General features: G+C 42.2%; 3 protein-coding genes and 1 pseudogene across 3 annotated transcripts; 1 reads left to right on the top strand and 3 right to left on the bottom strand.

Annotated features, from left to right (window-relative positions):
- Positions 1 to 1,689: 1,689 nt before the first annotated feature.
- Positions 1,690 to 2,816, bottom strand: LOC104599068 (zinc finger protein CONSTANS-LIKE 5-like; annotated as a pseudogene).
- A 1,820-nt stretch (positions 2,817 to 4,636) lies between these two features.
- On the top strand, positions 4,637 to 5,397 carry HTA7 (histone H2A 7). Its single transcript, XM_010261356.3, has 2 exons — positions 4,637 to 4,929; positions 5,050 to 5,397. Exons 1-2 carry the CDS (start codon positions 4,726 to 4,728, stop codon positions 5,272 to 5,274), a joined length of 429 nt encoding a protein of 142 aa, XP_010259658.1. The 5' UTR covers positions 4,637 to 4,725; the 3' UTR covers positions 5,275 to 5,397.
- A 4,173-nt stretch (positions 5,398 to 9,570) lies between these two features.
- LOC104598999 (glutathione S-transferase-like) lies at positions 9,571 to 10,990 on the bottom strand. The gene is made up of 3 exons (XM_010261357.3): positions 10,522 to 10,990; positions 10,370 to 10,418; positions 9,571 to 10,281 (listed from the first exon to the last, which is right to left on the bottom strand). The coding sequence occupies exons 1-3, from the start codon at positions 10,915 to 10,917 to the stop codon at positions 9,833 to 9,835; spliced, it is 894 nt and encodes a 297-aa protein (XP_010259659.1). The 5' UTR covers positions 10,918 to 10,990; the 3' UTR covers positions 9,571 to 9,832.
- Positions 10,991 to 18,858: 7,868 nt separating this feature from the next.
- Positions 18,859 to 20,177, bottom strand: LOC104599001 (glutathione S-transferase-like). Its single transcript, XM_010261358.3, has 3 exons — positions 19,950 to 20,177; positions 19,782 to 19,830; positions 18,859 to 19,651 (listed from the first exon to the last, which is right to left on the bottom strand). The coding sequence occupies exons 1-3, from the start codon at positions 20,097 to 20,099 to the stop codon at positions 19,203 to 19,205; spliced, it is 648 nt and encodes a 215-aa protein (XP_010259660.1). The 5' UTR covers positions 20,100 to 20,177; the 3' UTR covers positions 18,859 to 19,202.
- Between the last annotated feature and the right edge of the window lie 6,524 nt (positions 20,178 to 26,701).

Raw genomic sequence — 26,701 nt, 5'->3', positions numbered from 1 at the left:
AGTTATATATGGGATAAGGACTACCTGTAGAATGTGATTGGCCGAGTGAACTTGCAAAGGGACGCGGAGAAGGACTCAATCGCTGTGTGGTGTGAAGCACATAATCTCTCAACCTTGTGGACTGTTGTTTTTGTTGATGCCCATGCCCCAAATGAAATTCAGAGTGTTCAACATTGCCACCCCCCTTACGTCAGGACTGTCTTCGCTTACATTTTCTGTGGTGGTGTCACAAGAATGCATGGGTTCACCAACATTTGCATTCGGGTCTACGCGGGTTCGTTCCTTATTCTACACAGACTCCTTCTTCAGCGATTTCGCCTCACTGGTCAATCTCCATCTCGCCATTTGCTTGTCCTAGTAAATAAGTAGACGGCACCAATACTTCATCTGTCCCACCTATTCCACAATGAAATTGGCCTTGTGCTTTGTTTGGATGTTCATCCTCATTGCGTGCATAAGAGAATTCATCATCTAAAAATGTAACATCTCTTGATACAAAGAACGTGCCGAACTCTAAATCATACAAGCTCCATCCTTTCTTTCCAAAAGGATACCCAACAAAAACACACTGTCTGCTTCGATTGACAAATTTATCCCCTCCATGTCCATGATTGTGTGCATATGCCAAGCAACCAAAAACTCGCACATTATCATAAGAAGGAGGTCGCCCAAATAAAACTTCATAGGGAGTCTTTCTCTTCAACAGAATGGACGATGTTTGATTGATCAAATAACATGCGGTCAATACACATTCCCCCAAAAAATCAATAGGCATGCTAGCTTGAAAACGCAATGCTCGGGCAACATTGAGTATGTGGTGGTGTTTGCGTTCAACCCTCCCGTTTTGTTGAGAGGTCCTGACACAAGTGGTTTGATGAATAATACCATGTTGAGCAAAATAACTAGCCAAACAGACAAACTCGATCCCATTATCAGTACGAATCACTTTGACAGGTTTGTTAAATTGCCTTTGAACTATAGTAAAAAAATTTTGAAGAACTTGTCCCACTTCTGTCTTATCAATCAGAAGATAAATCCAAACACCTCTAAAAAATCATCTACTATTGTCAAGAAATAATGAGCACCACAAGAAGTTGCAATTCTATAAGGACCCCATAAATCACAATGAATTAACTCAAAAATATCGGATGCTTTATTATTACTAGAAACAAACTCTTATCGACATTGTTTAGGTCGGAAGCATATGTCACAACCCTTAATACTGTCATTCTTATTATTTTTAGTACTAACAAAAGGCAACAACTTAACAATTTTATGAGAAGGATGCCCTAACCTTTGATGCCAAATATCACACGTCTTGCTCTCTGTAGTCTTCATAGCTCTTGCTGAAGCAATGCTCCGGAAATATTAGAGTCCCTCTCGCTGTTCACCTGCTCCAATCAACATCCTCGTAGTTCGGTCCTATATCACACAAAATTTATTAGTGAACTGAACAACACAATTCGACTTCTCAATCAATTGCGACAATGAAATTAAATTGCAATTCAAACTATGCACATATAAAACATTAGTCAGTTTCAGATGACCGTCCAACGCAACTGTGCCTTCTTTCACTGCTATTGTCGCTTTTCCATATGGCAGCCCGACAGAGCATGGAATGACGTTCTTTATGTCTCTCATCGACTCAAGGCTTCCTGTCATATGATGAGAAGCCCCTGTGTCTATTATTCACTCTGACAATTTTCGCTTATCACTTCGTTGTTGACTCCCCTCTTTTTGTGTGTTCAAAAGGTTGAGTAACATGTTCCACTGCTCACTACTTAGTCCATTTAACCCAGTTTTGACTGCATCGACCGATTTTCCTTGAAACGCATTGCCTTGCGTAGAGACTTTGGCTGTATTGGCCCTAACTTGGCCGTCACGACTTTTTCCTCCTGCCCCTGCTCTGTGATTCCCCCCGCCCGCATCCACTCCGCCTTTCCGTCCGAACGGATTCGTTATATCCGAGACCGCGTTGCTGTTCCCGTCGGGCACTACTCCAATGTCCAACGACGACGAAGAGACGCTCTGGCTAATTGTTGGAGTGGTGTAGCCGTAAGAAGGCTTGGATCGGTAGAAACCCATATCAAAGCAGCGATCAGAGGTGTTCATCAGTGGTGGCGGAGGGGGTTTCGTATGCACAGGAACTACACTATCAACATTGGCGCTGTTATGGTGGTGATACCTCGTCTCCATGGATGACCCGTAGTTAAGATCGAGATAAGGATCCACGTTGGAGAAGAAATAGTCGTCTGACTTCAGATCGGGTGTTTCCATGAGTTTGCCAGGGTTTGGGTTTGGAAGTAACCAAGAAGCAGCTTCGGCCTCCTCGCGGCAGGTGTTATTGTCTTCCTCTTTGTCGTTACGATCGTCATCGTCGTCCGAGGACTTGAGGAGACCATTAGGAGCAAGGAGGTTGGCTATGTTAGATTTCATGGCAGAGGCAACCAATTCGTAGAACGGAATGGCAGGAATTTGCTCGTGCCGCCGGGCGAGTGGGTTTGCCGAGTGGATGTCTCGGTTGCAAGTGACGCAGAGGGCAGCAATGTCAGTCTTACAGGTGACACTGGCTGGGGCTTGCTCTCAGACCTCGCAGATCCAGACCCGCTTGTGCCGGGAGGCGAGCTTGTTCGCGCCATGAACCTTGGCGTTGCAGTTGAAGCAGAGGAATGCCGAGTTTGCCTGGCAGAACAGTAGGGCCGACGCCGATTTGCACGAATCACAGGGCTTTGCCGACAAGCTCCAACTCGTCGCGTATCCCTTGCCGCTTTCGTCGTCGATGGCCATCTCTCTCTTCTTCTTCTTCCTCTCTCTCTCTCTCTGTGACTTTCAGTTGGCTCTGATACCATGTAAAAAACCAAAGCTTTTCTGGTTTTTCCTTTTTCTGTCTCTTATTCATTGAGAATTCAAATATATATACATGAATACAACCACTGAACCCCTAAGCTTATGGCAACTAGAACTCCTAAGTTTACAGGGACTCAATCTTTCCTATCCTATCTGAATTATTCATGATAAGGAAAGAGGATATATACATGAACGGACTCCTAATCCTAACACTCGGCTTGGCTCGGTTTAAACCGAGCTTTAAGCATAGTATAATAAATAAATATTTTTTTATTATATACATATAAATGTAAATATATAAATATATAAATATATATAATAAATAATTTTTATTATATAATAATATTTTATATACGATATCTTTATTTTTATGTATAATGGTAAATAATTTTTATAATTCTTATTTTTTGGATGTAAAATAAAACATTATTTATATGTATGTTTTTATTTTTTATATGTATAATAATAAATTATTTTTATAATTCTTAATTTTTAATATGTAAAATAAAAAAAAATATTTTTATATGCATACTTTATATTTTTTAGAAAAAAATCTTGGCTTGCAATTGAGTTTGAGCCAAGCCGAGCTCGAACTTGCAAGCTTTGAATCAAACCGAGCTTGAGCTCAAATCTATAGCTTGAATCAAGCTTGAGCCTAACACAATTTCAGCGAGCTGAGCTTGAATAGCCAAGTATTCAGCTCGGCTCAGCTCGAATCCACCCCTACCTACATGTGTTCTGTTTGTTAACCACTTACCACTGAATTTGCTCTTATATTAGCCCTTTTGATATATACATATATATATGTGTGTTGTTCACTTGATGTTTTTTTTTTCATGTATCATTAGTGAAAACCAAATTCAAGTATAACAGGTCTAAGAAATTGTTGTATTACAGATTTATTGTTAACAAATCATATTTTTTATGTCATATTACTACACTAGGATTTAGGAAATATGAATAAGATTCAATTAAAACTTAAAACTTAATTTTAATAGTTATATTGATTAGATTAATTGTTTTATAAGTTAACATTAATTTATTTGTGTTTTATTAACTTAATTTATTGTTGTCATTGACACGCTGCTCAATTGCTCATTGATTTTATTTTCATTACATAATGGCAATTGAGGAGGGAAGTCGAAATATTTGTAGGAGACCATTATGCCATCTTGCTACGGGGTTGGACTATGATATGGAAAAATATGATATCAAAAAATCAACTAACCAATCAAAATTCATGAGTAGATTTTGATGGTTCAAAACTCTATACATATCATATCTTTCTTGTATCATAAATTTTCCTTAGGCTATGTTTGGTTTGAAGGAAAGAGTAAGGAAACGAAACCTTTACAAATATTGTATAAAGTTCCCGCATTTCCCTTCCTTTCCCTACTCTGTCCTTCAAACCAAACATAGCATTAGTAATATCAATGATATCCTTGGGTCACCGGTGAAGTGAAGAAACAAAAAAAAGTCAAGATAAAGAATGTGATCAGAGTCATTTGTACCGACTACCGAGACTCCAGCAACTAAAACCGTGGTCTTGAATGCGAAAAGGTAACCTCATTGCACGGGCTCGGAACGCACGGATTGCCACCGTGTCAGGCCTCACGGTCGTTGGATCACCATCGCGACAGAAGCTGTAGTCTTGAAGCGGAAAGACAACCCCATTGGACGAACCACGGACTCATGGATTGCCATCGCGTCATGCCTTACGGCCGTTGGATCACGATCGCGAAAATGGAACTCCCGCCCCGTTACCACTATAAATAGAATTGCATTCTCCAAAACAACCATTCCACATTCAAAAATCAAACTCTTCCCTCTAAAATCTTCTGCTTCTCTCGAATCTCTTCTCTTCTCTGAAAGTCAGTAATGGAGGGCACGAAGTCCACAAAGGCAGCCGGTGGCAGGCGAGGTGGTGAGCGAAAGAAGGCCGTCTCGAAGTCCATCAAGGCTGGTTTGCAATTTCCCGTCGGTCGTGTTGCTCGCTTCCTGAAGAAAGGCCGCTACGCTCAGAGGATCGGAACCGGTGCTCCGGTCTATCTCGCCGCTGTTCTCGAGTATCTGGCAGCTGAGGTAAATTACCAGATCTTCTATTTACCAGCTTCTTCAAGTCATCAACTACTTCTGCTTCGTTTCGTTGTTAATTTTTCCCTAAATCGTGTCGTTTGCTTCGTGAATTCTGGGTGAAAATAGGTGTTAGAGTTGGCTGGAAACGCGGCAAGAGATAACAAGAAGAACCGTATCATACCCAGACACGTACTGTTGGCAGTAAGAAACGACGAGGAACTGGGTAGATTGCTGGACGGAGTCACCATTGCCAGCGGTGGTGTCCTCCCTAACATTCACTCTGTGCTGTTGCCCAAGAAGACGGAGAAGAGCGAGAAGGCCTCTCAACCTAAATCCCCCAAGAAGGCTTAATTACTTGTGCCATATAGAGAATGCAGCCCTTTGAGTGGTGCTGTTAACCTTGTAGCAATCCTTCTTCTTTTCTTAATTAATCGTCTCCAATAGAAAAATCTCATCTTGAGATTCAGTTTTTTATGGTGTTGCTATTGAAGTACATTCCAAGTATGTGGTAAAATTCACAAATAATCGCCTCCGTTTTCCTCATTTTTTTTCTTGTTCTTCGATTTCGATCGAACGGGGTTAATGCAGAATAGGGGTTTGGCGATGGAACGAAACTATTAAGAAATTACGGTTAAATGTAAGAATCTCTCTGAGGTGTCTGACAATCGTGAAAACCCCCTGCGATTGCCTCCCTATTTAGTTTGTGGGAATCGGGGGGTTGGATCTGAAATTTACCTTCAGATTTTAACTGTTTGTTTGAGGAGGATTAGAATCCCGTTTTCAATATAGGTGGAATGTCATTTTCCCATTTGAGGGATTTTTCATTCCCTCCCCCTGCCTTTGCAACGAAATCTCATTCAAGCTGATTTTAGCTCCCAGTCCCGTTCTTGTATTAACCAACGTTGTTGGAGTAAACCATTATAATTTTGATTCGGGGGAGTTTATTCTATTTCTGATTACGACAACGAACATAATGGGCCTTACAAAGTGTTTTACTTTCTTCAATTTGACATGAAGGAGAAATGGGTATTTAAAAAATTTAATGCATTATGCTAGGGTTTTTCTGCCGGGTGTCAACGGTTAACTATGGATGGACTTTCGATGACAGTAGAGGAGGTTTTTGTTGAAAGTTCCAGTCTTGCATATAATAGCCGATTTTGAGATCTAACGTTGGATTTTGAATGCAAACTATATTCGAAGTCTGAAATTTAGGTTCTATCTATATCACCCTTCGTCCCAACTACTTGAAGTCCACAAAATGCTATTCCTTTAAGACTCCTCTGTTCTGTTTGGCCATACTTTTGTACATGCTAAAGTACCAAACCATTGCTCCTATGAAGCTTCCTCTCTGTGTTTGCCCAACAAAATGGAGAATGTGATAGATTGTGAATCTATTGTCTTGCGAGCCTCATTTACAATTCCAGGCAAATTGCAAGTCCGGATTACAAGTGAACTTGGATGACCCGTGGGTCTGGGTATCCTGTGAGTCCCACCTAATTGTGATTATAGAAGCTGTGAATCGTCCTCTATGCTTTCATATATGGCTCTATATTTTACTTATGATTTCAGGAATTGCATTTTTGAGCTTTCAACTTGCACTTGGACAAAGCACCCAATGGGTTCTGCTGTTGATGGAGGTTATGGAGGTAGGCTGGTAGTTCTAGTCAGTTTAGATGGATAACAACTCTAATGAAAACCCATACTTGAGGCTTACTAGCGGAAAGAGAAAAACAGAAAATTTCTATAGGTACCCTATACTTTAGGCCGAGTGTCAATTTAGTACCCGATTAATTACGAGCCATCCTTCCATTAATGAAGCTCTTTCTACTCTTTCTTTTTATGCTGCTCCAAAACCCTAATTTTGCCTTCTCTCTATCCCCTGATGGTCTCTCCCTTTTGGCTTTGAAGTCTGCCGTCGACCAAACGTCAGACATCTCTGCATTCACCAACTGGAACAAAAACAACACCGATCCATGCCATTGGTCCGGAATTTCCTACATGAATGTTGCTGGATACTCCGACCCTTGCATTGTCGCAATTGCCATTTCAAGACAGAATCTTCGTGGCTACATACCCTCCAAGCTCGGAGCTCTTATCTTTCTTGGCGGACTCCACCTCTACAGCAACTGCTTCTATGGTTCCATTCCTCTTTAGCTCTTCAACGCTACCTCTCTCCATAGTATCTTCCTCTACAGTAACAATCTATCTGGTCCGCTTTCGCCTTCAATTTGTCATCTCCTCTGCCTTCAAAACCTTGATCTTTCGCAAAACTCGCTTTCTGGATCCCTCCTGAGTGACCTTGCGAATTGCTGTCAGCTGCAGAGGTTTGTTCTCTCCTGTTACAAATTCTTCGGCGAGATTTTCGACGGAATTTGGCCCAATCTCGACAACTTGCTTAAACTCGATTTGTCGTCTAACGAATTCAACGGATCGATCCCAGCTGATCTCGGCGATTTGAAATCACTTTCCGAGACTCTAAACCTCTCCAATCATTTCTCCGACGAGTTCCCAAGATCACTTGACAGACTGTTGATGATGGTAAGCTTCGGTCTCAGGCATAACAACCTCAACGAACAAATCCCTCAGATCGGCACTTTTGAAAATCAAGGGCCGACCGCATTTCTTAACAACCCTTCCTTGTGTGGATTTCCTCTCCAAACACCTTGCATCGGGAATCCGCCAAAGAGTTCTCCATTAGACCAACAGAATCAGGGAACGATATTTGATACCAATTCAAAGAAAGGGCTAAAACCAGGTTTTGCCATTGAAAGATGAGCGAGATCATGACGATGTTGGGGTGGAATCGGGCATGGCTGGAGCCTTTGATGCAAGCATTCTCCGGTGCGACAAAGAACGTTTGGTTTGGTGGTGGATGGAGGCTTCACCTTTATAAAGAAATTTGGGTTCCTGGAACCTAATCATTTTCTTGAGAAAGAAGATAAATAATGTCAAAGGAAAATTTTGATATTTTAAGTCTTAAATCATATATAAGGTCACATGATATACATAATTAATGGTCCATTAACAGTATTACTAAATTATTGCATTTTGAAAATTCGAATATTAGATTATTATATTTTAAAATTCAAGTATTAAATTATTACTTGCCCTAAAATACAGATAACTATAAAAAGTTTTCCCAAAATTTTATTGGAGAAAACTTAAGACTTTAGCTGTGAAAATTAAGAACTAAGCAGTTGGCCCCTTTTCCTCAAAAGAGATAATGAATGAATGGGTATATCGAACGGGCTAAGGATGAGAAGAAGGCGATTCCTCCTATTGCTGTGTGGAATGATTGCCTCGGCGCTACAAGTCTTTTTTTTGTGGCCGTGACACACTAGACCATACCCACTCAACTAATACATCAACGCCAGGTAAGATTGGCGTTTGGTGAAACGCGGGAGTCGGGACTGTTAGGGGAAGCGAGAATGTGAAGCTTCCCAAACGGCTACATAAATGGAGGCACTTTTCCCCAAACTCGAGGCGCACAGACGGCACCGTTTGTTTAGGAAACGCCGACGGTACCGAACACGCTCTATATCTCACTTTGGTTGCATTTATTTGCAGTGCTACAAGTATTATTAGAGTGTAGTGTCAATAATGAATGGAGTCCGGATCTCCTGCACATGGCATCATGCACACTTCCCTGCACTCGTAATAACAATGTGCCATCTCAGCATTGAATCATGTGTACACCTCACATGTGCAACAGGCGTCTTAACCTTTTCTCTTATTTTTCATTCTTTGACTTCATTGTCATGTTCCGAATCAGATCTTGTTTGTTGCCTCTCGTCTGGCAAAACAATCTAATTAGCATGGGTACAGCAGACTTTTTGGCCGTCACGACACAGCCTGTGGGCGGTCCATTCAAAGCTTGAGCCGTGCTGTGTTGGTTTGTGGGTCGTCATGGGCCGTGTTGTTTTTTTCCATGAAAAATTTCGGGTCAGCTTGACACGGCTCATAGTCCAGGCCTATGTGGATCCATATTGTATCGTGGGTCGAGTCTTAGACCAAGTCGAGCCGTATATCGGCTAAAGCAATTTATTTAAAAAAAATTGATAAAAATTTAAAATTTTAATTTTATATGAATTTTATGTATAAAATTGTTTATATATAATAATTAAATAAATTAATATAATAAAATTAAAAAATATTTATTTTATTAATATATTATATACTATATTATTATATAATTATAATTTATATAATATTATATAAATATATAATATATATAGGCTGTATCAACCCGCGAGACACAGGCAGCATTGTCCACTCGGTTGTACAGTATCGTACCGACCCATGAACCTAAGACCCTAGGCTCAACACGGCTCATGGACCATCATGCCAGACGACACAACCCGATTTACGAGTCTAACTAATGAATGGGATGTAAATTCTGATTTGAGAAAAAAATTATACAAAGAATAAATAAGAATTTGCATCAAATCATTTTCACTACCACAATTTTGTATCAGTGCAATTAAACTTGTAGTGCATCCAAACGCATCTTTTAGGAACAATTAAGATTGCAGTAGATGTAGATGATTTGATCCGACTGAAGTCAGACCTGGATGCTGCTATCCACGTGGTGTGTCAGTTTTTTTAATCTTATCCTGTTACCCACTAAGCTCCCATGAACAACAAGAATAGAGTGAACACTCTCCATTATTATTATAATGAACACTCTCCATTATTATTATTATTATTATTATAATACGACAAATGGACTATTATTGAAATATCGATTCTTCTTATTACAAAACTAAAGTAGAGTAGATGACTTCCGAGTTGTAACAACAATCCAAACTTCGTTCGCTAAAAAATCGACCGACGACAAAACCACCGTTAAAACCCTGCTCGAAATTTGAGAGACGATGCGGAAGAGAGACAGAGTCCATGGCTTCTTCATCTAGTGTTGCTTCTGCATCTCAACGACCTTTGTCCAAGCTGGTCGGGACATGATGTCGGTGCACCAGGCGTTGACGTGGGGGCGGCTTTCGAAGAGTTTCTTGGCCGGCGTTCCCATCAAGTAAGTAACGGTAGGGAGGTGGTGGAGATCGGCCAAGGTGAAGCAGTCTCCGGCCAAGTACTTGGACTCTGAAAGCCGAGCCTCGTATACATCCAGAACCTTATTCAGCTTGGCTTCGTTCTCCTCTACAACTGCTGCATCCGTGGTCATGCCAAACGCGGGCTTCGCGGCCAGCTCCCACACCAGCTTTGAGGCCGCCGGGTCATACTGGTGGGCTTCCACCTCCATCCACACCGCCTGAATCGCCATTTTCTTTGAGTCCTTGTAGATCAACTCAGTCCCGGATTCCTGGTACTCGTGGGCTAGGTACTTGGTGATCGCCCTTGATTCTGCAATTAAAACACATAGCTTTCAGTACTGAACAATTCGACTTTCAAATTAAGCTTATGTCTTTGCACTGATCGAGGCAAAACTTACCAAACAGCTTCAAGTCTCCGTCTTCAAATGCCGGAACCTGACCGAATGGCTGCAAACCCATACAACAGAAAAAGAAAGTCAGAGTTGTTCTTTGTTTTTGGCTTGCCAATAATTCACTGGCTTCGTGGATGAATGTTAGTGTTTACACTTACGTTGAGGGCAAGAAATGGTTCCTTCTTGTGATCTCCGACTCTCATGTCGACGGTAACGAACTCGAAGTCGAGTCCTTTCTCGTAAAGGCATGCTAAGACGCGCCTCGCCGCCGTTGATATAACGCTGCCGTGGACTTTCAGAACTGCCATGGCCGTCTGACTTAGATTTAAATGGATGCAGAAAGACTGAAAGAGATTGATTAGATGGGGAGAGATGGTTGGGCAAATTAAGAAGCTTGTAGAGGGCTTTTTTATAGAGGGGGAGGGACCGACCGAAGGATGGAACTCGGCCGCCTTTGGGCCGGCCGGCCACTTGTTCTGGAAAGATCCAAGGCGTGGACTAGTAAAAGCTGGACAGTTTCTAGATGGTTGTGTGGCCGGCCGGTCTGAATTCATAAGCCACTTGTGGTTCTTTCAAAAGCAAAAAAAGAAAAGAACGTTCGTGGTTCATGATCATTCAACAAATCAACAATGGCTGTTTTAGTGGATTCGGAGGGTATAAATAATAGAGTAAATAAACAATTTCACAAACAGCTAGGGCCCCGGGAATGACAAACACTATGACCTCTCAACTACCAAACCAGTCGGAACATGAGGAAGCTGCTGTCAGTTCTCCACTTTCCCCTACTACAAGCAGGCCTGTTCTCACGAGTTCACATCTGCCCCACTGAACGGAGACCGGATCGGCTCCGTACTTATTGGTAGGGGTGTCAATGGACCGGTTTTGGGTTGGACTCCGTCCAAATCAAAATCCTTTTGGATGGACCAATAAGACATATTGAATTTGGACGGACTAGATGGATCAATATAACATATTGGATTGAACCTGGTCCGTCCATAATGAATTTATATTGGATTGAGCCAATATCTGATCGATTGATAGAAGATAAGAACATAGTTGTCAATGGACCAGGCTTGAGTTGAAATCGATCTAAATTAACAGGAATTTGAACAGATTGAACAGTCTCTAGACTGGTCCAAAATATTCATTGGACTGGATTGGTGTAATGGGCTCACATTGGACTGGACCAGATTGGACCAAATCCAGTCCAATTGACACCCCTACTTATTGGTTATTATTCAGGGGAGATGTTCTCAATGCGTGGCTGTGAGGAGCAGATCCAGTCACCACTGAACGCGCCCCAAAATCGTCCCACATGCCCCAAACAGGTCTGTTCTCTTCTCATTTCTCAATACACAGTTGGGATGTATTGTGTTTGTGTGGAGCGCTTTCTGTGGGGCAGATGTGACTTCTGTTCTTATTGCAAACTCATGAGGCTGCACAATATGTCCTATAATTCTGAGGCTTTCCTGCACACCATGGGTAGCAATTATTGACCTTCATTTAAACCTGGCAAAAGTTGATCCAATCCGTGATCTCGACCCGACTTAACTTAAAAAGCAGGTTAGGTCCCCTATCTAGTGAACCGAACTAGAAGGCGGGCTGAACCAAGCCGATCTGAACTAAAATTCAGGTTAGGTCACACAGGTCACATATTTTCAAACCAATGCCTCTTTTTTGGTAAATTTCTACACAAGATGGGACGTAACAAATTATAGAAATCTCTCTAGGCAGATCCAAAGAAGAAAAACCATCTCCACCGGAAGATAGGTGAGACGGCAGCTTGGTTTGCTTCACGATAGACATGGCGATAGCAGAGCGTGCAATCCAAGAGACTCCTGATCCTCTTGTAATCCTCAATTACACTTTTCAATCTCCATGGCGGTAGCACTAGCTTCTTATAACAATCAATGACCAACTTCGAATCTCCCTCGATGATTATGCACATTGAATTTACACCCATCACCAATGATCCATCTTGATCACCGCATGGGATTGGAGGATGCCTCTCCAAGCCCAAGATGTGTTTTTTCTTAGTTTAATAGTCCTGAAATTCTCTCTACCCAAATATTTGTTGTTGAGTTGACCAACGTTAGCTTACCCGCCATGGATATGGTGTTTTTCTTCTACCTACAAGTTTACTACTAATTTTATCTTTGAGGTTCTGAGATGTACTAGTCGACACTTTACCATCAATTACAGGTTCACCAAGATAAGAATCTTTTTTGCTGTCAAGTGGAATTTTGAGTGCTTTGGACATGACTTTTTGCAATCTAGGGGGAACATTCTTAGAGAAACCCAAAGTAGACTTTTGAGTAATTAGGGCATTGTCACGAAGCTGCAACAATATTATCCAAAATATATATCTTTGATTTTTAGGTAAGTATTTGTTTATGTTTTGGCAAAAATAATGCAGATGCAAATTGCAAGATGGAAATAGTAAGCCCATTTCTAGATACTTTGCAATCAATTTCCTTTTCCCTAATAGAAGCCTCTTTATCCATCTTTCTACCCATGGCTTCAGTACATAACACAAAAAAAATATAGGGAGATAGAGGATCTCCTTTACTCTTTGCCTAATACCTCTTGAGGGAGTAATTTCTTTAGAAGGAGAACCATTTATAAGAATTTGGAGGGATACAGATTTGATGCATTCCATAACCCAAATAATGTATTTATGATGAAATCCAAATTTTTTCAAGACCTTGTTCAATAAATGTCCATTAATAATCAATTAATGTGTTGGGGATGAGAGTACTGGCTAAGCTAGGAACTTTTTTTTTGGGTGGGGGGGCTAAATTAAAGTGTTAGACAATAAAATGAGATAGGGAGTAGGAGAAACAGGGTTTGAGGGAAAATAACTTGAGAAAGTTGTTTGAGGAGTGTTGAAGAGTAATCATCCTTTACATTTTAGTTGATGTTGGGGGGGGGGGGGGGCAAAAACCCACTTTATTAGGTTCTGATCCAACCTCCACTTTAGTAACCACATTATTTTTGTTATAATTTACTAATTAATATTTATTAGAGATTAAACTAGTTTTTGAGATTACACTATTTATTGATTAATTTAATATATTTTTTAGTATTTATTGTATTTTTGTAATTATTGTATTTTCATTATCAATATATTTTCAATAATTGTGTATTTTCATAAAAACTTTTCAATAATTATTGGATATTAACTATTATTATTTATTAGAGACATATTAGACTATTAATTTAAATAAAATTAGGAGTGTTCATGGGTTGGTTGTAGGCTGGTTGGCAAACCAAATCGACTTGGTAAGGCTAGGGAATTGGTCACCCGAAGTTGACTGGCCATTAGTGAAAACAGGACAACTTGGATTGTATCAGTTTGGGTCTTTTTTATTTTCGGTTTTGTTTGCCGCTTCAAAAGATTTAAACTTAAAAAAATAAATTTACATCTAAAAAATTATAATGGTATTATGAAAAATAAAATTTAAAAATTAAATTTATGACATAAAATATTTTAGACTAAAGCCGATTTAAAAATGGCCAAAACGAAACTGATCCAACCTGATCAAGTTAGGAAATTATTGAACCAAAGCTGACTGAAAATGCTAGAAAACCGACCAACTTGGTTCAAGTTGATTGGTTTCGTCAGTTTGATGAACAACCCTAGCTGAAATTAATTATTATTATTTTTGTATTGTAAAACAATTATTAAAAGTAGTATATAAAATATAAGGGAAAAACTATGATACGGGAAATATATAGTATTAGAAGAGTTTTCATCAATCAAAATCCACCCATGAATTTTGATAAATACCACCTGATTGGATACTGATGAGGGCGGATTTGGCCCTCTAGTGACATTGTGACACCTGGCACCTCATGCCAATTAAGTGCAGCCTCTTAACTAGACAGCTCGAGCTCGCCACTTACAGGCACCTCACCCTCATGTAGCCTGGCACCTCAGAGCAAATAGGTGACACCTGGGACCACTTTGGCAACAACTTGCCTTTGCTAAGTTGATGGTGTTCCACTAGGCGTAGCCTAGCACAGGCGCGACCAGGCACAGGCGCGGCCTGGCACGGGTGTGGCCTGGCGCACGCGCGAGCTGGCAGCTTGGCCCTGACACGAGCTGGCAGCCTTGCCTCGGCACGAGCTGGCAGCCTTGCCTCGGCACGAGCTGGCAGCCTGGCCTTGGTACGAGCTGGTAGCCTGACCCAGGCACGACCTGGCGGCCTGGCCCACGCGCCAACTTGACAACCCCGAGGAGCTCACCACCGTACCCCGCATTTTACGAGATTGTGACTTGTAACGACTATATTAGTTCACCCACTCCCCGACTTAGGCGGAAATGGGCAACATTAACAGTTTGTGGCTTTATCCCCACCTAACACGAAAGTAGGTCCCATCACAGCGGGAATCCAGGAATTGCTCCACCAAACCCACGAGGACTCTAGTATATAAAAACCTCACCCCCTAGAGGGGAAGAGGGATGGAAGGATGGTAACCCCTGCTCTCTAGCTCTCTCATTCTCTAATATCATCTTCAAGCTCTCTACTATCAAAGTGCTAACTTAGCCTTCGGAGTGACCTCGCCGGGTAAACACCCTAGGTTCTCTGATTCAGTTCTTGCAGGTCCCTTAGCTCCCGTCGTCTACATGGATGAGCATATCATCTCCTGCAGGGAGGATGGTCCCTCAGTTCCCACCGTCTACAAAGATGAGCTAATTATCTCCTATAGGGAGTAGTCGGATTTCACCACCAAGCAGCTCATCAAGGTAACTCACTGCAAGGCAGTTCGCCACTAGGTAGCTCGCCACTAGGGAGCTCCACTTCAGCCTCTGAGTCACAGGCCACTTGGGAGCAAACATCATTGACGGGGTACTTAGCCAAAATATTGATACATCACGAAGAAATTGATACGTGACCAGAAACCGTTACATCAGATATCACATTTGTAATACCAGTTGATTGGTAAAATAATTTCTAACATCACATCTTTCCCATTTCATAGTCGAACCCAAAATATAAATAATTATTGATTATTTAAAAAATAAAAATATATATTTTTATTGTTTAGCATTCGTTTAGTAAATCCCAATGCATCGCATGAGTCCTGCTGGTATAATATAAAATAGAAAAAAGTAATAAAAAGATAAGAGAACAAAAGCCAACATAAGTCATTTATAATAAATTTACAAATTAAGAAATCGTTGACAAAATATTCCTCAACATATTCAAGATCTGGGTATCAGAGTAATACATACACATTCAATTCAGGTTTTGACTATAAATTTCATTCTAATTAGCAAGCTTGCATTTTAACAAATGCACCTAAAACTAACCGAAGTAAATTAGCTACAACCCAAAACAGGGAGTATTTAGATGCATACATGAAATCGTGCCATGGAAAGAAAATAAGCAGCAATCTTTTCCTCCAAACAAAATTTGGGAGTAAGAAAGTAGAGGAAGAAGAGAAGTTGAAGATGATCTTCCCACCGGAGTTCCCGACTCATAGTTCAGGGAAGAGGGTATAAGGGTTTTCAAAGGTTAATCGGTTTTGTGGGGGAGAAAGAGATTAATCGTCTTGATAGAATTGAAATCTCAACTCCCGTATGGAAGATATTCTCAATGTACGATGAGATGTGCGTGTAACTGTAACTGTAAGGTCATTATGAGGTGTCCTGTATGATGCGTAGATCCCAATTCTTTTATTGGTGAGGGCTAACGAGATGTAGGAGTAGCGGATGCGGAATTCATTTTACGTTTCTGAGTATCAATAGACCAGGTTTGGATTGAAACCAATCTTAATCAAAACGAATTTAAAGGAACTGATCCATTTATGATGTTCACGTTAGAGTGAATCGGATTGGATTTGATCCAATCCAATTGACACCCTGTTAACGACCTCACTAAGAAAACTAAAAAAGAAAAAATAAATAAAAGTGGAATACTTTCCAACGTTATCCGATAAGAAAACGATGATTCGGCAATTATTGAAAATATCTATACATTAGATTAGACTCTTATCCAAACAGCGAACGTAGGTCCCACGAAGTCAGGCGGTGACTTGTGATGAGTTGTAACAACAATCAACACGTTGCTCATAAAAGGTAGGCAATAGACAAAAGAGCCCATGGATTCTGGCTTCATTCTAGGGCTGATTTTGCATTTCATGGACCTTTGACCATGCTGGACGGGATAAGATGTCGGAGCATAAGGCGTTGACGTGAGGGCTGTTGGAAAATGGAGTCATTGTAACTTTGGAGAAGTTATGAAGCGTGTCTGAAGATATTGTTTTTAGAACGTTATTTGTCCCTACTCAGTTTTACTGAGTTTGTTATTGAGTTACAGATAAATCCGTTCACATGATACAATAGAACTACAACCAACAAAGTTGAAGAATCTCCGGAAAAACTTTCTGTGAGACTGTAATAGATCGGACTGAGAGAGAGAGTGAATTTCGAAAATGTGTATTTTTAGAGTCTGATTCATGCTCCTTAAATAGTTTATGAAGAGGTATGAAGAAAATGTAGGTGTTGGTTTAGAGAATGCACTTTGAAGGTTAATGACTGTTATTTTTGAATTGTGCCTCTTGATCACACCCGATCGAATCGTGATTGTTGATCTCATCAACGGTCAACAACGCACCAAAACCAAAGCCGTCCTTCGCGAGCCATGCGAAGTGTGCATATAAAGCTCCTCAATGCGCCGCGCACACGCGTGCACACGTTGCGTGGTATCAAACCCCCATACTCTCCTCTACTATTTTTAAGGAGTGTAAATCAGCTCCTATTGAAATACTGAAAACAAAGCTTATAATTTTCCAATGTGGGACAAGTTCAAAACTGAGTTTTGTAAGAGAAAAGCTAATTTTTCAATCAAGTGTGCAAGTGCAAATTCTCATGTAATTGACCAATCAAACCCATTGGATTTAATCTCTTATGAGATTAAAATCCAACAATCCCCCACATTGATTGATTAATTACATAGTTTTCTCTCAATCTAAACTACTATGATACGGTTATGCATACAAAATGTGTTTATCAATTTAAACATTTTGTTAGTATAGATATCTCAAAGCTTTGTCAAAGCTATTGGTGGTAAGAACTTAAACCAATTACACTCAAAACAGACCGGAGACACCCATACACACAAAAAATGTCCAATCTCTACAAGAGTTTCAAATTTTGCTTAGCACTGTTATGGCCATGTGTGCTTCTTTCCTGGTTTCATGAACAATCCCGGGAGCAAATCAAACTCTCATGAGAAGCGGCACCTCTTATATGTTCACATAGGTGAAGTTCCACTATGTGTTCCGTTATTTGACACATTTTAGAATTTCATTAAGAGCTCAACTCAACCTATCATCATAACGGACAACACTGTTTATTTTGTGATGAGAAATTTCTCAATGTCAGTGCTAATAGTCACATTGTTGTAACTTGTTGTTACCCATTAAACCCAATACTGATGGTTTTTCAGTTCAGGTTGGATTACCATTACATGTGATTAAGTAAAGGGTTTTAATCCCATCTCTTTGGTTGTCATTTTTACCAATTCTCTGGCTAAGCCCTTGGTAAGAGGATCAGCCAAGTTTTTACTTGACATCACATAGGTTATAGTAATGATTCCATCTTGAATCAGTTGCCTAACAAATTCATGCCTCAGACTTGTATGTCTGGACTTACCATTGTAGGTATTACTATAGGCTCTTGACAGAATTACCTCACTATCACAGTAAATGAAAATTGGAGGCATAGGAATGGACCAAAGTTTTATATCCAATAATAAATTCCTAATCCGTTCAGCCTCTTTTCCAACAGCTGCTAAGGCTATGAATTTGGATTCCATGGTCGAGTGAGATATACAAGTTTGTCTCTTAGATGATTAAGAGATCGCACCCCCACTAATGACGAAAATCCATCCAGAGGTGAACTTGTTATCTCTATTACCGATAATCAAATTTGCATCAGTGTACCCTTATAGTACAATTGGATAATCACAGTAAAACAAACCATGTTTCAAGATTCTCTTGAGATACTCAAAAACTCTCTCAATTGTCTTCCAGTGCAGAGCACTGGGATTATTTGTAAATCGACTGAATTTAGTTACTGCAAATGCAATATCAGATTTGGTACAAAGCATAATATACATCAAGTTTCCTACTGTACTAGCATACTCAAGTTGTACAATTGCTCTATTAGTATTTTATTCTAACTTTATATTAGAATCATATGCTATGTTATTTAAACCCTAAATAATTAAATTTCTCAAGTACTTTTTCAATATAATGTGATTGGATTAATGCATAACCCCTACTATGCTTTTTAACTTTTATTCTCAAGATCGTATCTACTTCTCCTAAACCTTTCATCTTGAAGAGAGAGAATAAGATCCCAATTCTTTTATTGATGAGGGCTAACGAGATGTAAGAGTAGCAGATGCGGAATCCATTTTACCTTGCGGAATCCATTTTACGTTTATAAGTATCAATAGACGAGGTTTGGATTGAAACCAATCTTAATCAAAACGAATTTAAAGGAACTGTTCCATTTATGATGTTCACATTAGAGTGAATCGGATTGGATCAAATCCGATCCAATTGACACCCCGATAACGACCCAACTAAAATAAAAAAAAACTAAAAAAGAAAAAATAAATAAAAGTGTACTACTCTCCAACGTTATCCGATAAGAAAACGATGATTCGACAATTATTGAAAATACCATACAGGAAATTAGACTCTTATTCAAACAGCGAACGTAGGTCCCACGAAGTCACACAGATGAGTTGCAACAACAATCAACACGTTGCTCATAAAAGGTAGGCAATAGACAAAAGAGCCCATGGCTTCTGGCTTCATTCTAGGACTGCTTTTGCGTCTCAAGGACCTTTGACCATGCCGGACGGGACAAGATGTCGGAGCACCAGGCGTTGACGTGAGGGCGACTCTCGAAGAGTTTCTTCACCGGCGTTCCCATCAAGCAATTGATGTTAGGGAGGTGGTGGAGATCGGCCAAGGTGAAGCAGTCTCCGGCCAAGTACTTAGACTCCGACAGCCGAGCCTCGTATACGTCCAGAACCTTACTCAGCTTCGCTTCATTCTGCTCCACGGTGGCCGCATCCGTCGTCATGCCAAACATGGGCTTGAACACCAGCTCCCAGGCCAACGCCGACGACGCCGGATCAAACTGGTGAGCCTCCACCTCCATCCACACCGCCAGGATCGCCATTTTCTTTGGTTCCTTGTAGATCAGCTCAGTCCCAGATTCCTGATACTCGTGGGCTATGTATTTGGTGATCGCCCTTGATTCTGCAAAACATATGATTATAAATAAGTCTCAGAAATATATATAGCTTCATCTTCAGTCAACAATTAATCCGGCCTTCAAACTTCAAAGCTTATCAGCTGATCGAAGCAAAAAAAGAAAAAAAAACCTTACCAAACAGCTTCAAATCTCCTTCTTCAAATGCCGGAACCTGACCGAATGGCTGCAATTGCAAACCCAGCAAACAGAAGAATCAGCGAGAAAGAAAATCATAGAATTGTTCCTTTTCTTTTCAGCATTTACTCACTTGCGTGGACTGAAAATATGAATGTTTGGACTTACGTTGAGGGAAAGAAATGGTTCCTTCTTGTGAGCTCCGGATCTCATGTCGACGGGAGAGAACTCGAAGGCGATGCCTTTCTCGTGAAGGCATGCGACGACGCGGTTCGTCGCCGTTGAAAATACGCTACCGTGGACTTTGGGAACCGCCATGGCCTTCGGATTTAGATTTAGATGGATGCAGAAGCGATAGACTAAGGAGAGATCAGAGATGGTTGGCGAAAGAAGCTCGGGAGAGCATTTTATAGAGGGAGGAACCCAACCGAGTTCCCGTTAACCCGGTTGGCCACTTGTTCTGGTTCTGGAAAGATCTATGCGTGGACCGGTAAAGATTAGGTGGCTACCAGAATGCCCCTGCAGATTCAGCAAATTAAATTTTCATGCCATTGGAATGTTCTGTTTCATCAATGCCATTGAATGCGGGACCAGCAATGACAAACGCTATGACGTCATAATTTACAGAGCAGTCCGTAGATGGGATTCTTGCTGGAACGACAGGAAGCCGCCTGTCACCTTCTCGACTGTCGACTCCCGCCAACTAAAATATAAGGGATACTTTGATTTTTGAAAAAGGTGGAATTCTCCGGTGGTTGGTGGATGATAATGCCACTCCTCGCCTTTCGTTAGGGGAGACCCTGCACTTTTTTATTTTTTATTTTTTTTTTGCGATAAAGACTCCCTGAATTTTAACCGTTAAGTAAAGGCCCCTTTCGTTAGTCTTTCCGTCAGTTATTTTCAAAAAGGATATTTATTTAATTATTTTAATTATTTTAATTTCTAAATTATACTTTTCTTATTTATTTCAACGGTGAGAAGATATCTCTGACCAAATCCAAATCATCAAAATGTAACTGATGTAGAGAGATTTGGTCCGACCTCGTAGTACGGGGATACGTGGATATGACCTGGCATAAGTGATAACTCAGCGTGACCGCCTGGCTACAACCCGATGTAACGAGCTCGTCGAAGCCCGACCAAACGACTCGGCGGGTTCACACCTACCGAGAAGCAAGGCCCAGTTCGCCACAAGCCTGAAGGCGGAGTTCCCCGAGCTCCCCCGTGCAAGGGGAGCCGAACTCCTAAGACTCGAGGGGACCCGAGTTCCCCTTGAGACCCGAGCTCCTCCCAAGGGGCCCCGAGCTCTCCCTTCCTAAGAAGGGAGCACCCCAGATTTTGGCTAAGTGTCCTGAGGGAGAAACACCTCGGGGCAACACCGTTGAGACTCCTGTTCGAACTTGCTTAAGGCCCGCCTACAGTGCGGGCACCTCGGTCTACCTCGGCACCGAGGTGTACCTTGGCACCTCGGTGCAAGGCAAACCTGCCCCAGGTGGTTCGGCGTACAATAGCTTGGCAGGTTGCAGGGAGATCTGCCTGACATCTGTGCTTGCCTGACATCCGTACCTACTGGATCCGGTGGCAGGGCTCGGATCCCTTGCCAGGCGGCGTTCTGCTTGCCGTCTCTGAAAAGCATAGCACGCCTGTCGAGTCCGTACCTTGCAGTAGCAGCCTGTAGTAGCAACCTGCACCTGCCACACCTACCCTGGCAGTAATGGCTAGGGCAATGGCGGTTATGCTAGATGTGACCGAGCTCCGGTATAAAAGGACCCCAACCCTCACGAACCAGAGGTATTGAAGCTAGCACTTTCAGCACTCTTAACTCTCTGCATCTTCTTTGAGTTTTCCCCAGAGTTCTAACTTAGCCATCAGAGTGTTCCCTCTGGGAGATCAGGATGGACCCAACTGATGAAGAGAAAACTGCTTTCATAACCGAGTTCGGCCTGTACTGTTACAAGGTCATGCCCTTTGGGTTGAAAAACGCTGGGGCCACTTTTCAATGATTTGTAAACAAACTGTTTGAGCCAATAATTGGAAAAAAAGTAGAGTGTTATGTGGACGATATGGTCGTCAAGACCCAATTCTCACATGAATTAATACAAGATTTACATTCAGTTTTCGAAATCTTGCGTAAATTTAATATGAAGCTAAACCCCAACAAGTGTGTCTTCGGTGTCACATTGGGTAAATTCTTAGAGTACATCGTTAACCGGCGAGGCATTGAGGCCAACCCAGACAAAATCAAATCCATCCTAGAAATGAGACGACCCCAGAAATTAAAGGAGGTCCAGAAGCTGAACAGCCGATTAGCCGCTCTAAGTCGCTTTATGTCCAAGTCAGCAGATCGCTGCCTGCCATTCTTTAAGGCCATAAAAAGCAAAGGCTTTGAATGGACCGAAGAGTGCCAACTCGCGTTCGACGAGCTCAAAAGGCACCTCGCCAGCATCCCGGTCTTAACTTGACCCGAAGTGGGTGATGTTTTAGAGCTATACCTCTTGGCAAGTGACGAGGTGGTCAGATCGGTACTAATAAGAGAAGTAGATCCGGTTCAATGACCCGTCTATTATGTTAGTAAAGTGTTACAGGGCAGAAACAAGGTACCCAGAGATAGAAAAGTTAGCCTATGCCATGGTCATAGCAGCCCGGAAGCTCCGCTCGTACTTCCAAGCTCACACCATCGTTGTCCTTACCAACAAACCTCTGAGGCAAGTATTGCTCAAGCCCGAAGTCTCGGGAAGGCTGACAAAGTGGGCCATCGATTTCAGCAAATATGAATTTCAGTATAAGTCACGAACTGCTATCAAGGCCCAAGCCTTAGTAGATTTCGTCGCAGAATGCACCTTTAGCTTCGAAGCCCCCAGGTCGGTGGAACATGAGGCCCCCCGCGCGGGTATGCCCGGGGTTCCCGGGTCGGTTGAACCCGAGCCTCGTGAAGTAGCAACCAGCGCAGCATCTCTCCTAGTTAGGCCAGGTCCGAACTGCGAGGAAGAACCCTGGATCCTTCACGTAGATGGCTCGTCAAATCAGCAGGGCAGCAGACCTTGGATTGTTCTGTACGGGCCAAGCGGTGTGAAACTGGAGTACACACTACGCTTTGAGTTCGCGACATCCAACAATGAGGCAGAGTACGAGGCGCTGCTAGCCGGGTTGGATTTGGCAAAGGAAGTAAAAGCCAAGCACGTCGTCGTTTGTAGTGATTCCCAGCTCGTGGTCAATTAGGTTATGGGTGAGTACGAAGTTCACGAGCCAACCATGGTAGCATACTTAGCTAAAGTGGGAGGAGCTTTGCTCAACTTCTGGTCACACTTCATCCAGCAAATTCCGAGGTCAGAGAACGCTGAGGCCGATGCCCTATCCCGGTTGGCCAGCACTGGTGATAACACCATGAGGACTGTATATATAGAGAACTTGCCTCAGCCTAGCATTCTCAGGGGGGCAAAGGAGGTCGCTCCTGTTGTTCAAGCAGAGCCGAGCTGGATTGATCCGCTCACGAGCTTCCTGCTACATGGGACCCTCCCCACAGATCGTAATGCCGCTAGGAGGGTAGAGAGTCAGGCAGCCAAATACGTCATGATAGACGGACGGTTGTACCGAAGATCCTATACGCTCCCCTACGTGCGCTGCCTACGACCCTCTGAAGCTGAGCTCGTCCTCTGTGATACTCATGAGGGCCTGTGCGGTGGACACCTGGGGGGCAGAGCCCTCGCTCAGAAAGCAATACGACAGGGGTATTACTGGCCAACGATGAAGGCCGATGCGACTGATCTCATTAAAAAATTTACAAGTGTCAGAAGCACGCCAACATCCACCACCAACCTGCCACCGACCTAAAGTACCTCAATAGCCCGTGGCCATTTGCATAATGGGGGATTGACTTACTCAGGCTATTCCCACCGGCTACAGGACAAAGGAGGTTCATGGTGGTAGCAGTTGACTATTTCACAAAGTGGGTCGAAGCTGAACCTCTCGCAACAATCACAACTCGGAATGTACAGAACTTCTTTTGGAAGAACATATTATGTCATTTCGGATTACCTCGGGTACTGATCTCAAACAATGGTAAGCAGTTCGAAAACATCAAATTCCAAAACTGGTGCCGAGACATGGGAATTCAGCAGAACTTCACCTCTGTGGCGCACATTCAGGCAAATGGTTAGATGGAAGTCACGAACAGAGCTATTCTCTGCGGACTAAAGGCGCGACTAGACCGAGCTAAGGGACTATGGGCAGACGACCTGCCATGTGTATTATGGGCCTGTCGTACCACAGAAAAGACCGCCACAGGAGAAACCCCCTTTAACCTCACCTACGACACTGAAGCAGTCATTCCAGCCGATATCGAAGTTCCCTCGCTGAGAGTAGAAGTGCATAATGACAGGGCGAATGAAGACGAGCTATGCACCAACCTCGACTTGCTTGAAGAAGTACGGGACCTCGCATTCATCAGGACCGCAACCTACCAACAAAGGGTAGATCGGTACTATAACGCCAGGGTAAAAAAGCGGACTCTCCGCGTTAGCGACCTGGTTCTCCATAAGGTTATGGTGCATGAGCCCGGTGTTGGCAAGCTCGGTCCGAACTGGGAAGGACCCTACTGAGTAAAGCGAGTACTAGGGGAAGGGGAACAAGTACCTCGGGCATGGGATATTGTTGTTGGTTCGACTGTCTTAATTTGTATGTTTATCCTTGTTGGGTCTTAAGTCATTAGTTATTGGGCCTAATCTTATTTAGTGTTTATTTGACTAGGTGTCCCTCCACTAATCAGGGGCATTTTGGTCTATTTATGTAACATTATGTAATGTTGTTATATATAATAGATTAGGGCTGGCTGAGAACTAATTTTGTCGCCCATCTCATATCTTCTTCTTCTTCTTCTCTCATTCGACAGCTCTATTTCAGCAAACATGGTATCAGAGCACTAATCTTTTGACTGGTTACAGCAACCGCCTTTTCTTTTACTCGCAATTAACTCTCTCTCTTCTTTTTCTTGGTTGCTGCAAAGAAACCCTAGGGTTGGTCGCAGAACACAACTGGACCTACATCTAGGGTTTCCCTTGGTTGTAGGGCCCAAGGGGAGATAGACCCAGAGGCTGATGCCCTAATAGACGTTGTACAACAGACTGTAGCCATTCGGCTAAGATAGATATGTGTAGAACAGATCTAGGAGAAAGGACGAATCTCAGTAGTCCTAGAACTGTTCGTGGGTGAGAGCAGAAGGTAACACAACAAGTTGCAGGCTGCGGCAGCAGTGATTAGAACACAGCAGAAGGTAGCACAACAGATTATTATCTGCGACAACAGTAATTAGGGAACAGTGTGCAGTGTAGTACTCGATGTTTCAGCTTTGTGTCGGGTTCTCAGGATTGAGTTTACAGTGCAGTAAGTTCCATAAGTGTGAAACAGTTCATTATATATTGTGTTTACAGTGTTGACTTTACGAGTAGGAGAAGATGTCTTCCATATCTGGGGAAGTGTCTTCTAGAAATGTTAGGGCTTGTGGGAGGTCTCCTAATTTGGAGAATCCAAATCTGCACAACCTACAGATCACAAGTGTGTTGTTGGATGAGTACAACTTCAGAGAATGGTCTGTCTCAGCCATGTTGTTCATCACATCCCGGGAACTCACCGGTTACTTGGATAGGCAGAAGAAGGAACCCGAAGTGGGGAGTGCTGAATATGCAGCTTGGCGCAAGGAGAATGCTACAGTTATGTCCTGGCTACTTGCCTCAATGACTCCAAGAGTAGTTAGGACTGTTCAACATTTCTCCACGGCTACCAAGATATGGGAAAAAGTTTATAAAACCTATGGGCAGAAAAAGAATAATGCAAGAATTTACAGACTGAATCAAGACATTGCTGCCTTGAGGCAATGAGATATGAGTGTTGCAACATATTTTGCTACACTAGAAGGACTATGGGAAGAGTTAGATCACCACCTTATTATTGATTGGGAGAATGCCAGAGACAAGGAAAAGCATGACAAACAAGTTGAAGAGGGTAGAGCATTTAAATTTCTGGCTGGCCTAGATCCTATATATGAGAGCATAAGGTCCCAAATTCTGGGAAGGGATGAAATGCCAGACTTACATCATGTTTACTACCTTGTGAGGAATGAAGAGGTGAGAAGAAAAGAGATGCAGGTTGATACTCAAACTAAAATAGTTGAACAATCTGTGGAACATTCGGCCTTAATCTCTACAAATCAAAGGGGAAACAGACATTCTGACAAGAGACATCAGAAGTGCACCCACTGTGGAGGGGAAAGGCATGTGAAAGAGACCTGTTGGGTTCTCCATCCGCATTTGAAGCCAGCTGCATTGAGGAAAGATAAGAAGCATCAGAAGGGTCAATCTGCAAGTGTGAATCTGGCTACGGGTCACAGTGATGATGGTTCAAAACACTCATCCACAGTTACTTCCTCTTCCATGGGACAGAGTATTAATTCCCCTAGAACCGGGTCCTTGGGTTTTACTGCCGATGAGGTAGAGGTGCTTAGCCGGGCCCTAGCCCGTCTAAGGACCAATTCTCTTCCATCCTCCTCCCTTGCCAGATCAGGTATTGTCTCTGCCTTTAGTGCAACTAGTACTATTGATCCTGCCTCTTGGATTATTGATTCTAGTACAACTGACCACATGACACACATGTCTTCCCTATTTTCTTCCTATCATTTAATGTCTGGCCAAGATAAAATGAGGGTTGCTGATGGTTCTCTCTCTACCATCTCTGGGAAGGGAGTGGTTGACCTAAGCAAGGACCTCTCACTCAAATCTGTCTTGCATGTTCCCAATCTTTCTTCAAATCTCTTATCTGTTTCAAAGCTTACAAAAAATTTGAATTGTAGCATAACCTTTTTTCGTACCCATTGTGTCTTTCAGGACAGATTGTCGAAGAGAACGATTGGGAGCGGTCATGAGTGTGGA

Source organism: Nelumbo nucifera, chromosome 3, assembly GCF_055504915.1.
Source record: "Nelumbo nucifera cultivar China Antique chromosome 3, China Antique-T2T, whole genome shotgun sequence".
Lineage (NCBI taxonomy): Eukaryota > Viridiplantae > Streptophyta > Magnoliopsida > Proteales > Nelumbonaceae > Nelumbo > Nelumbo nucifera.
This window is presented reverse-complemented; position numbering and strand designations above follow the sequence as displayed.

Coding starts and splice junctions, on each gene's coding strand:
- LOC104598999 (XM_010261357.3), bottom strand. CDS start 10,917: ATGAATTCAGACCGGCCGGCCACACAACCATCTAGAAACTGTCCAGCT. Junction 10,419..10,521: donor AACCATTTCTTGCCCTCAAC/GTAAGTGTAAAC, acceptor ATGGGTTTGCAG/CCATTCGGTCAGGTTCCGGC. Junction 10,282..10,369: donor CGGAGACTTGAAGCTGTTTG/GTAAGTTTTGCC, acceptor TTTTAATTGCAG/AATCAAGGGCGATCACCAAG.
- HTA7 (XM_010261356.3), top strand. CDS start 4,726: ATGGAGGGCACGAAGTCCACAAAGGCAGCCGGTGGCAGGCGAGGTGGT. Junction 4,930..5,049: donor TCGAGTATCTGGCAGCTGAG/GTAAATTACCAG, acceptor GGGTGAAAATAG/GTGTTAGAGTTGGCTGGAAA.
- LOC104599001 (XM_010261358.3), bottom strand. CDS start 20,099: ATGGCGGTTCCCAAAGTCCACGGTAGCGTATTTTCAACGGCGACGAAC. Junction 19,831..19,949: donor AACCATTTCTTTCCCTCAAC/GTAAGTCCAAAC, acceptor TTGCAATTGCAG/CCATTCGGTCAGGTTCCGGC. Junction 19,652..19,781: donor AGGAGATTTGAAGCTGTTTG/GTAAGGTTTTTT, acceptor TATGTTTTGCAG/AATCAAGGGCGATCACCAAA.